At 36.5% G+C, this 11,518-nt stretch overlaps 2 protein-coding genes across 4 annotated transcripts in view; both read right to left on the bottom strand.

The window, feature by feature from the left end:
* Positions 1-5,911: 5,911 nt before the first annotated feature.
* Positions 5,912-7,045, bottom strand: LOC111803708 (protein WUSCHEL-like). Its single transcript, XM_023688233.1, has 3 exons — positions 6,634-7,045; positions 6,429-6,511; positions 5,912-6,338 (listed from the first exon to the last, which is right to left on the bottom strand). Exons 1-3 carry the CDS (start codon positions 7,043-7,045, stop codon positions 5,973-5,975), a joined length of 861 nt encoding a protein of 286 aa, XP_023544001.1. The 3' UTR covers positions 5,912-5,972.
* A 2,410-nt stretch (positions 7,046-9,455) lies between these two features.
* The window catches only part of LOC111804096, a 5,204-nt gene continuing 3,141 nt past the window's right edge, over positions 9,456-11,518 (bottom strand). For all 3 annotated transcript variants that reach the window (XM_023688783.1, XM_023688784.1, XM_023688785.1), the window contains exons 4-7: positions 11,357-11,442; positions 10,888-11,198; positions 10,726-10,797; positions 9,456-10,625 (exon numbers count right to left, since the gene is read on the bottom strand). In XM_023688783.1, coding sequence (XP_023544551.1) covers positions 10,340-10,625; positions 10,726-10,797; positions 10,888-11,198; positions 11,357-11,442 — 755 coding nt within the window. In that variant the 3' untranslated portion in view covers positions 9,456-10,339. The remainder of the gene's footprint in view (positions 10,626-10,725; positions 10,798-10,887; positions 11,199-11,356; positions 11,443-11,518) is intronic.

Below are 11,518 nucleotides of genomic sequence, written 5' to 3'. Positions count from 1 at the left end.
TACGACTCTCCATAATGACATGATATTGTCTACTTTGAGTATAAGCTCTCATGACTATACTTCGAACTTTGATTATAAACTTATAATCATTCTCTAACTTAGCTGATGTGAGACTTTCACAATAGAACACCACTTTTCATAAGAAACACTTTTACTCTATAACAAAAATTACAAGACGCTCTTGTAAAAATTAATATACTTTTGCAATTTTACATTTTATTTACAAAATAATATATTTAGATCACTTTCTATAAAATATATTTAAAAAAAATAACTTTCGACCATGGAGAGAATTAATATAATTAAAGTTTTTTTATTTATTTATGTTATATTCTTAATTAGACGTGTAAGTTTAACGGGGCCGTTGGAGAATGAAAACAAGAGCAAACGGTTAAAAAAATAAATTATTTTAAAAGAAATGGTCGGTAAGTCGGCGGGGACGGGCATGCAATGCACGGCCGAAGGTGAGAGAAACGACGCCAAAGCCAACGAAATGTAAATAGTCCAAATTTTATTTATATTATTACAAAAATAATAATAAAAAAATTTACTGATTTGTGCACATGAAGCCATGTGACGTCCCAATGATACAAAACATTCAAAGAAAGAAGCCCATGTCGGCTGCAGGGGAAATGGCTAGAATGCCCCACGTGGCTAGGCTCGTGAGCCAACACATATTAACATAAATGTATAATGATATTTAGACCTAATTTAATTTCATTTAGAGATGTGACACTCGAATAGATAAAGAATATATGAATAAATTGATACTTCAAGATTTAAATCATAAAATAATTTCGAAATATTTAATAATTTAAGTGGGTTATTATTGACCCAGATATGATGGGTGATTGTAGTGGGTTTTATTTAAGGAGATGAATCTGGTAGGGTCCATGGGGAAAATAATATATTGGGTGTGTTTGGAATTTTGCAGCAAAAATTGGAGTATGAGCTGACCGTATGAGGACCCATCCACGTAATAAAATTCAACAATATAATAACGGATGCGTATGAAAATTGGGAAATCAAAGAATATGGTTGAATCGAGTTGGCTCTGCACGTTACGAGACAATAACAAACCACCAAAACTCTTCCATTCTTTAATGCCTTCCATGATTTGCTTCTTTACTAAACACCGCACTCACTTTTGCTTTGATGTTATATATTAGATGAATANACCAAAACTCTTCCATTCTTTAATGCCTTCCATGATTTGCTTTTTTACTAAACACCGCACTCACTTTTGGTTTGATGTCATATATTAACGCTGCGACTCTTCATAATAGTATGATGTTGTCCACTTTAAGCATAAGCTCTCGTAGTTTCGATTTGGGTTTTCCCAAAAGACCTCACACAAATGGANCTCCATAATAGTATGATATTGTTCACTTTGAGCATAAGTTCTGGTAGTTTTGATTTGGGNTCTTCATAATAGTATGATGTTGTCCACTTTAAGCATAAGCTCTCGTAGTTTCGATTTGGGTTTTCCCAAAAGACCTCACACAAATGGAGAAAGTATTCATTGATTATAAACTCATGATCATTCCCTAAATTAGCCGATGTGGAGCTTTCATCATCCAACAGACTAGATATGAGATCCAGCATGGATTGGAGAAGGGGGTAGAAACCTCTCTATAATAAATATGTTTTAAAGCTGTGAGACTAATGACGATATGTAATGGGCAAAAACAAACAATATCTACTAACGGTGGGTTTTGGTTGTTACAAATGGCACAAGAGTCCGACACCGGACCGTGGATTTCTTAGAAGTATGTGGAAATCTCTCTTTGATAAACGAGNCTCATGATCATTCCCTAAATTAGCCGATGTGGAGCTTTCATCGTCTAACATACTAGATATGAGATCCCGCATGGATTGGAGAAGCGGGTAGAAACCTCTCTATAATAAATATGTTTTAAAACTGTGAGACTAATGACGATATGTAATGGGCAAAAACAAACAATATCTACTAACGGTGGGTTTGGGTTGTTACAAATGGCACAAGAGTCCGACACCGGACCGTGGATTTCTTAGAAGTATGTGGAAATCTCTCTTTGATAAACGGGTTTTATAAACCTTGATTGGGGAGAGGAATGATTGTTGACCTATCTCATAAATGAAGAGAGAAACAAAATATTTTAAGTCTCTCTTTAGTAGACGCGTTTTAAAACCATGAGATTGACGACGATGCGTAACGAACTAAATCAGACAATATCTATTAGCCGACAATCGACCGTGCATGGTTTTCAACTTTAAATANCTTTAGTAGACGCGTTTTAAAACCATGAGATTGACGACGATGTGTAACGAGCTAAATCAGACAATATCTATTAGCCGACAATCGACCGTGCATGGTTTTCAACTTTAAATACAACCATGTGACGATGTTACAACTAAGTGAACATCTAATTAATTAAACAAGGTAGATTGATGTGATTTAAATGGTAATGGACATCTGTAGTTGCCACTTAATAAAGTTGAAATTTCACTTGGTGATTAAATTTGAGCAATATTATAATGGGTATGGGGCCATATGATTAGACAAACACAATAATTAAGAGCTCGAATTAGAAATGTAATTAAAATTAATCAAATTGGCTCACATGTCAATGTCCCATGTCATGGATTCTCATATAAAATACAAGAACCAGCCACCCTTTGCAAATCAAATCAATGGCGGAGAAAACCAGAAGAGTGGCCGGAAAGGCGAAGCTCAGAGGCGACGACATGAAGAACAGCAAGGCCCCACCGGCGATGACTCTGTTCGAGCGCCTCCGTGAGGCCGTTTTTCGCTTCATAATGCTATGTGCTCTTTCAAAGGCTACAAATCATCATTCTGCTGGAGCCGTCTTCCAAGACGACGTCGTTAGACGGCGGCAGTCATATCAAAACGGCGACCACCACCACAGTGAAGCTGTCGCTGATTGCATTGAATTCATCAAGAAGAAGGCGTATTCCGACGACCAGAGAATTCTCGACCGTGGATCAGTGGACGCCGATGATGATATGGCTGTGTCGCTGCCGTTGCCGGTCAGGTAAAAATTTTATTTGGGTACCTGGCGGCGGAGCAAGGGATTGCTTGCATTTCAATTTAGCAACTTCGTGTGTTTGAAGTTAATGTATTCGGTTTTACAGTTTGGCTTTTATAGTCTGATAGACGTGTAATATATACTTGATAATAGAAGAATTTATAATTTGGTGTGTAAGAAAATTCTCGTGTGGAATTTTTTCAATAATTTTAATATTAACAAAAAAAAAAAAAAACTCGGGTGGCACCATTAGAGAGGTTCTGATTTTCCGTTTAGACGGAGAATGAAGAGAGAGTGAGAAATAATTTTTCCGCTTTAGATAAGTGGATGGGGACGAAATTATACTGTTCGTCCTTATCTTTGTCTAATTTTATGTCCCACTTAATTTAATATAAATATAGTTTTAATATTAGCTAATTTTGAGATTCTAAATAAAATTTAAATTTTTTTTAATGGTTAAAGAAGGCGATGTAATATTAAAATTTAAAATTTTAAGAATAGTGTGGGAAGAATTTATTATATTATATTTGCTTGTCAAATATATCTATTTATTATGATTTTTAAATATATTTTTTTAATAAACATTATATGGAAAAATGAAAGTTTTTAAATAACTATATATTAAAAAAAAACGAATAATAAAAGGGAAAAAATTATATGCGAGGAGGAGTTCGATCCCCACAAATTCTTCTCGATCAATTCTCGACAAAAATAAATGGGAAAGGAAATAGGTGGCAGAGAAGAGGACGAGTAGGTATTTCTTATATACATCTCTAGTCACATGTTTAAAAAAAACGAATTTATAAATTTTAATTTTAAATTTAATAAAATTCATCTTACAAAAGGTGCAGTGTGAGATCCCACCTGGGTTGGAGAGGGAGCTAGAATTTCTTGTAAGGATGTGGAAACTTTTCCGTAACATACTTGTTTTAAAACGTTGAGAGGAAGCTCAAGAACAATATCTTAGTGGTGGGCTTGAACGGTTACAAATGGTATCAGAGCCAGATATCGAGCGTTGTATGAGTGAGGACGTTGGTCCCTAGGGGGGTGAATTATGAGATCTCACATCGGTTGAAAAGTGGAACGAAACATTTCTTACTTGAGCGTGAAAACCTCTTCCTAGTAGACGCGTTTTAAAATCGTGAGGCTGAGGACGATACGTAACCAGCCAAAACGGACAATATTTGCTAGCGATGGGTTTAAGCTGTTACAAATAATATGAGAGACAAATACTAGATAATGTACCAGCAAAGACGTTAGACTCTAGGGGGACAGAAAGAGAGTAATAGGAGGAAGAAAAGGGAGGGGTTGTTACAGAAAGAGCGTGGAGGAATATGGGCTGCAGAGAGTGTCAGCTGTGATCAAAAGCAGCAGGAAGGTAAGGGAGATTTGATACTTTGAAAGTGTCCAAATTGGAAATGAAAAGAAGGAAAAGGGCATGCGTGGGTGGATGTCATTTGGGCCATGTTACTAGTAAAGAACATTACGTAGTGGAAGCCTGAAAAAGCTTTGAAGATGTTCATGGATCCACAGCTGAATTTGAGTGTACATACCCACCAGCCATGAATAGAAGGTTAATCTTGAGCTATTTAGACTGACACTCAGCGCTCCCCCAAAAGACATTAGAGTCAATGGAAAGCCATAAAGTATGACAAATTGTCAAACCAAACAGAGAAACGCATCCCCGCCCAAAATCTTTCTGATTGGGACCTTATTTTAGACGCATGGTGGGATGAAATTAACAACATAGTGTCTACCAACCTCTTTTAAATGCAATAAAAATAGAGTATGTTTTTTTAAAGATAGATTAGAAGAGGTGAGCGTGGGGGGCCATGACAATGTCGACGTTGAAAGTATATGAAATTGGATAAGTCGCTCTTCTAGTTGAAAGGTCTGAAATATACAACGCTGTTCTAGCCGCTATTTATAAGTATATGAAAACCTTTTCCTAACCGACACATTTAAAATCCTTGAGGGGAAGTTCAAAACGGAACAGTGGCCTTGTTACATTGAGTCATTGAGCCAGACATCGAGTTGTGTAGGCATGGTGTGTTACACTTTCGCTCTCTCTCTAATCTACAAAAATTTCAAAATTTTAAAATATTTGTCGGTTAAGTTTCAAAACTCCAATTAACTAATTTTAAAAAGTGTCACTTTTAAAACTATGAATTTTATGTTTAAATATAAGTAAGTTAAAAGGTGTGTCTAATAAATTTATAAGCTATTTAAAATTATATTAAACCATTTTTTAAATTAAAATATCCATTTAACACAAAATTACACCTAATATTTGAAAATTTAGGATGAATTTAGCCATGTTTTTAATAGCCACCAAAAGGTTGGAATTAACATTAAAAAATAAATAAAAAGATAACTCTCGAAGAAAAAATGTATAATTTTCTTAAAATAATGGTTTTATCTTTAAAATATTAAAAGGGAGATGTCGGTGAGTCAAATTCGGACAATTTTGGCAAATGTTTTTTTTTAATAATATTTTTATTGATCAGTAATAATAATTTACTTTTAATCTTAACGTTTATTTTCTTTTTTATACCTATTTATCCTCTGTATACTTTAAAAATTTCCAATATACACTCCTAATTATGATAGTTTATAATAATACTTTTCCTATAAAAAAAAATTAATTCACATAAAAAAAACTCTTCAATAATTAATAATAATAAAAAAAACTATTAATTTTATATTTACATTGATATTTTATTTACGGAACTATTTTTAATAGTAATTTTTTATATAAAAATTATTTTAATCGAGGTTAATCCACACATCCAATTTCGACGATTGGGATCATAAAGTAAGAAACAAATATATTCTTAATATCACTTTGAGTACGTAATTAATTAGAAATTACTACCGTTAAATATGCTCAGCTGGGATTAACATCATAATTAATACAAAACCACTTTGTCGGTTTAAGATTAATCACATTCCATCATCCGGTGAGATAGTGGCATAAGAGTTTAGGCTGAGCTCGAGGGAAGTTCGAGAACCGGCGGCGCCGTCATCCGAGCTGCCATACCAAGTGGTGGTGTAGAAGCTGTCGGAATATTCCTGTCGCATGCTGCAGAATCCACTAAGATTCCGATCACCACCATGGATGGGGAAGAGGGGGAGAGTTTCGATCTCTTGTTCCTCCTCCTCGTCTTCCATGTATTCTTCAACATATTTTGTCTTTTCAAATATATCAGCCGCCGGGGAAGAACGCCGATCGACGCCGATCCATGATCCCATGTTGTGGCTTCGAGACCCAATTACGCTGCTACTTCCTCCCGACAATATCGAGCACTCCTGCAGCAGCAGAATCAGAAATTCTCACCCAAATAGACAAAAAGTTCACTTTTTTTCGTTAAAATCATATTGAATCCTAAAAGAGCTTACTCTGAAACTGTTGTCAAAAGTGGAAGACCCATATCCGTAATTTCCCATATGCCCCACGGCAACCATAACCGGAGAAGACGGAGCTGTACACATAATGAACACGTAACATTGTTAGTAATCACGACTCTCTACAATAGTATAATATGGTTCATTTTGAGCATAAGTTTTAGTAGCTTTGCTTTGAGATTTTTCAAACACATCGTACCAATAGAGACGTATTCCTTACTGGGTCTGTATCTGTTGTGGAACGAGGACGAGGAATCTTGAGGCTTCCAAAGAGTGGAAGGAATCAGGGAAGGATGTTGTTGTTGCTGTTGTTTAGAAAGATGATGATCAGAACCAGAAGTGAACCGTTTTTTCTGCCTCTCACGAGCCTTATGGTTCTGAAACCAATAAAAAACGTTCTTGCCTTCAATTTTACCGTACTGTCTAAGCCTAGCAGAGATTCTCTGAATTTGATCAGCGCTTGGGGACCGAACGCCATTGTTGTAATAAAGCTCCTTCAAGATTCTAATTTGGTCGGTTGTGGGAGTCCACCGCGTGCTGCTTTGCCTGCACAAGAACCCCGCTTGGCCTTTCCCATTGCTGCCTTCCTCGTTGCCCTGTTTGGGCTCCATTTTCAAAAAAGGAAGAGCTTTTATGAATGGATATCTCTGGAAATGAAATGGGTGCGCATGGAATAGAGGGGATTATAATGGGGAGTGGCACATGGAGCGAAATGGATACTCTTTGTGTGTGTGAGAGAGAGAGAGAAGATGATCATAAAAAGGGAAGGGACAAAAGAGGGCTTAGAAAGAGTAGGGATCAGTGGCCTTTTTTTTTTTCTTTTTGTTTCTTTTCATTAACCCCACCAAAATTATTTTAGTAGAGAGGCTTTGAATGAATGAATGAATGGGGCTGCAAAAATTGTAGAACAGTTTAGTTCTTAACCATGAAAAGCTAATCAAGATTAAGGGTTAATCTTGTTTTAGAGTTTAGGGTTTCTATTTGAAGGGCTATTGTACTTGGAAGTTTAGGGAGGCTACCCTCCAACCTTCCCTCTTTGTATGGGAAAGGAGAAGATACTCTGTTGCATAAAGTACACCCATTGAACCTCTATGACAGTCAGCCTTTATTTTTTTTAATTCATTATTTTCACCCAATAATTTTAATTTTTTTTGAAAAAAAAATATAACCCTATTCTTGTATTTACAAATATGGGAAAACCCAGGTGTCAAAATTTAATTTTTCTTTTGAAAAAATGGATCTTTATGAACATATCTATTTGGGTCTGAAGGGCTTCAAGAACCCTAAATGGGTTCTGAAGCGTTTATAAAGATCCTTCAAAATTGTAAGAAATTTGTGGTTCTAATATGGCTGCAGTTATTCTCATCAAACCTGAGGGTGGTTGCCTGCACTTTGTTGTTCTAAATTTGGGTTAAAGAACAAGAACAAGAAGAACCCTAATTTCTAATTCTCTCGATTATATGATAATCCACCGACCAACCCAATGGTTTAACTGTGGAATTATGAATATATATGTTGAAGATTGTTGGGAGAGGAGTCTCATGTGGCCTAATTAAAAGAAAGATCGTTAGTTTGTTGGATAAGGAATACTATATTTATTGGTACCATGCCTTTTGAGGAAAACTAAAAGCAAACCCACTAGAATTTATGTTAAAAATGGACCGTTCCTATATATATATCAAACTGTAAAGGAGAACCCTAATTGTATGATGGAAAACTTCTCGGTTCTTCGTTTATTGTTCTAGATCAACGCAAATCCTTATCTCAACAAAAAAAATCCTTAGTCTTTTTGAATAGTCTATTCTAAAGCAGAAAAATAAATACACCTAATACCCTCTCATAGAATTAGTTAGAATCGATCTAATTCTTTGAACAATCGAATTTTTTGTACTTCATTGAATTTTTTGTACTTCTATTAAATCTTCCGTTTGCTTCCTTAAGCGACCTTTAAGAGATCGAGGTTGAGTTGAGACTCCTGCATACGATTAGTCAACCTTGTCGCGGCAAAAGGGTAAGAAGAAGAAAAATGAGATGAAGACATACCCATTTAGCACAATAGAAGACAACCGCAGCAGGAGGAAGGTATTAAGAAAGATGGCCACTGGACGAATACATGCAGGCTGCCCATGTTCATTTCTGTGTGGTTGATTTTGTTTTGTTTGATGTTTTGTATTCTTAAAAAGACAAACAATCATCAAATTCCAAAACCCAAATCAGCTCTTTCTTATTCAATTTGATGATTTGGTCTGAATTATGTTGTCTCAGACAAACTTTCATCGATTTAGATTTGAAGATTGTTTTGTTGTTGGTTGTTTTTTTGGTTCTTATTGGTAAATGTGAAACACAACACAACACAACACAACACAACACATACATACGGCTTCTCCTTGAATTCATCCTGTTAACTGTCTCATTCCTTTCTCTGTTTCTGTCTCTGTCTCTCTCACACATCCACCTTTTACATAATTTGTCTGATTTTGACACAACCATCATGAGATATGCCTTTCCTTATCATGCATTTCCATGGGGTTTAGAGCCTGCAAAAACCAGATCACTTCAAGACAGATAAAGATCACAGTGTGGGTGCTTTTTGTTTTATTGGCCAAATGGGTTTCAAAGTCGATCAAATTTTAAGCCTTGGCTTTGTCAGTGGAAACACTACACCCTCTCTCTCTCTCTCTCTCTCTCTCTCTCTCAATCCTGAGCAGCTTAGCTCATGGGGGGAGTCCCTTTTGGTGGGTATACAGCCATAGCCTTTTGGTACACTCTCCCTTTTCTTCCGGGTAATCATAATTCTCCTCTCTCTTACTTTCTCATCCATATCACTCAACATACATCACAGTATCATTCCATATCTCTCTACACCCCTATCTCTCTCTCCTAAGGATAGAGACTTGTAGTAACCCCATAAAGAAAACCCTACCCACAAGCCTTTAGGCCAAATATTATAAGAAAAACTGATATTGGGTTCAGTTTGTGGACAAGAACTATAAAGGGCAATTCATAATTACAAACTCCTTGTAGAAACAAACCAAGGCAAACGTATAGGAATAATATTGGTACTAACAGTTCAGTTAATAAACGCTGAGAAAAGGCCAGAGAGAGAGAGTTCTTCAGTTCTTAAAACGAACTGAGAAACAGAGGGAATTAAACATCCAAGAGGATCATATCAACAAGATATGATAATATACAGATAATGATATCAAGTTCCAATCTTGAAATTTGATGGCTACTCAACTCATAAACTTGGCTGCAGTCTTCAGATTTACTGTCAAAGAAGAGTCCCTCCAGTGGGGTCTATGACTGATGCAGGCCCATTCTAAACTTCCATGTAGACTACCCTTTTCCAACGTTGATTTTCATGGTCCCATCTGAAATATTTTACAATTGAGGAAGTGGGTTTTAATGTGCATTTACCTGAAGCAACAAAATCGCCTGCCATAGCCATCTCCAGTTCATTCTGCAGAGCTATGATCCCTTCAAAATATTCTGAGTCCTACAAGACCATCTCTTTAATGTTAGGCTCAAATTCGACTTTATAGAAGATGAATGACCCTCTACTCAACAAATAAATCAATATGAACACAAAATCTCGCTATATCTCCTCGGCTTAATCATTGTTCGATATAGATCCATTTGAGAATTCGGCTCTCACAGTTGTGCTCTGAATTGATCGGACACTCCCTAGTGCAGAAACTCGAACTTTTTACATCTTTTGAGTAACAATATAACAAAGGACTGTGACAAATATGACAGCATCTAAACGTGTTAATAGATGCTTGGAAAATTCTTGGTACACAAACAAATAACAACTTGCAGCTCTTTATGTATAACTCTAACACCCAACTATCTGATGTGAAGAAATGATGAAATGGGACTGTTAAATGATGCCACTCTTCAGCTGTCTAGATTTTTTCTCTGCTCCTCCTATCTGCTGAGCTATGTCGACCTCTACCTGGATTGCGTGAATCAAATCGAGTGTCGGTTCGGTTTCCAGATCCCCTGGTTCTCATATGACTACCCCTCCTAAATGGCTGCCTCCTTATTTCTCTTTCTGATGATACAGGAGACGTTGGTACATTATTTTCACTTGCTTCATAGGGCAATGGTTGGATTCCCTGCAAATCCGGTTCTGGAGCATACTCGATTGGTATTTTTGACCCATCCATTCTTCTAAATGTAATTGATATCCTAAAATAGACCAGAAAAAAAGCTAGCTAGGTTGGATGACTATCAAGTAACGAATCGGGGCCTACTATAATCATAAACGAGCGAACGACATGAATTATACCTCTTTGTAGGGACTGCAGGTACACAATGTTTAGCAACATCAGCTCCATTTCCATTTAACACAAGAACAGACCTGCGAGAAAATGAAAAACAATGAGATTCAAAATCTAATGCAATTGACAACCTGCACAAGTGAACATTGTCGACTGCCTGTTATACGTACCCCACAGGTAGAGGGATTGCAATTGGCCCAGAAAATTCACCTGGTCCTACAATAGAAAGGTTTGTTCCAAAAACAATATTGCATTCACTGAGGAACGATACAGTGCAAAACGGTCTGACAAAATCGTGGCTGTCAATATGGGGAGGAATACAGTCCCCTTCGTCGTAGATGTTCACAATGCAACTATTAGGAACACATGTTGGAGGAAGCACATGCCACCTAACCAACCTTCTAATGATCACCTTAAAAAGAGAAGGTATTGGGTCCACAATTTCGCTTCTAAGAATTCCAGGAGGATTGCCATTTTTATCCTGTCATTAGAATTTTTGTTAGAATGATCTACCCTTCATTAAACATGATACTCTACTTTGGGATAGTAGCCAAGCATCACAATTGGTTGAACCTCAAAAATGAAAAATTAAATGCAATTCAAAAGAACCACACCAACTTAGCAATCAGATAGACTCACAGGTGCATAATTGTAACAGCACCCGAACTGCAGAGTCACACGTCCCTTCCCCTTCATCCACTTTTTCGGAGCTGAAAATGTTCGTTCTGCAAAAAATTAAAAAAATGGTGAATGTGGCATTGTGTTCAAGTTACGTTTTCAATTATAAAAATGAGGGGGGGG

The sequence above is a fragment of the Cucurbita pepo genome, chromosome LG10 (genome assembly GCF_002806865.2).
Source record: "Cucurbita pepo subsp. pepo cultivar mu-cu-16 chromosome LG10, ASM280686v2, whole genome shotgun sequence".
Taxonomy (NCBI): domain Eukaryota; kingdom Viridiplantae; phylum Streptophyta; class Magnoliopsida; order Cucurbitales; family Cucurbitaceae; genus Cucurbita; species Cucurbita pepo.
The sequence above is the reverse complement of the archived record's forward strand: the minus strand, read 5'-3'. Positions and strand labels throughout refer to the sequence as shown.

Excerpts from the sequence above, each read along its gene's own strand:
- LOC111803708 (XM_023688233.1), bottom strand. The coding sequence starts at position 7,045 with ATGGAGCCCAAACAGGGCAACGAGGAAGGCAGCAATGGGAAAGGCCAA. Across the intron at positions 6,512-6,633 it reads TAAGGAATACGTCTCTATTG|CTCCGTCTTCTCCGGTTATG; the intron begins GTACGATGTGTT and ends TTATGTGTACAG. Across the intron at positions 6,339-6,428 it reads CTTTTGACAACAGTTTCAGA|GAGTGCTCGATATTGTCGGG; the intron begins GTAAGCTCTTTT and ends CTGCTGCTGCAG.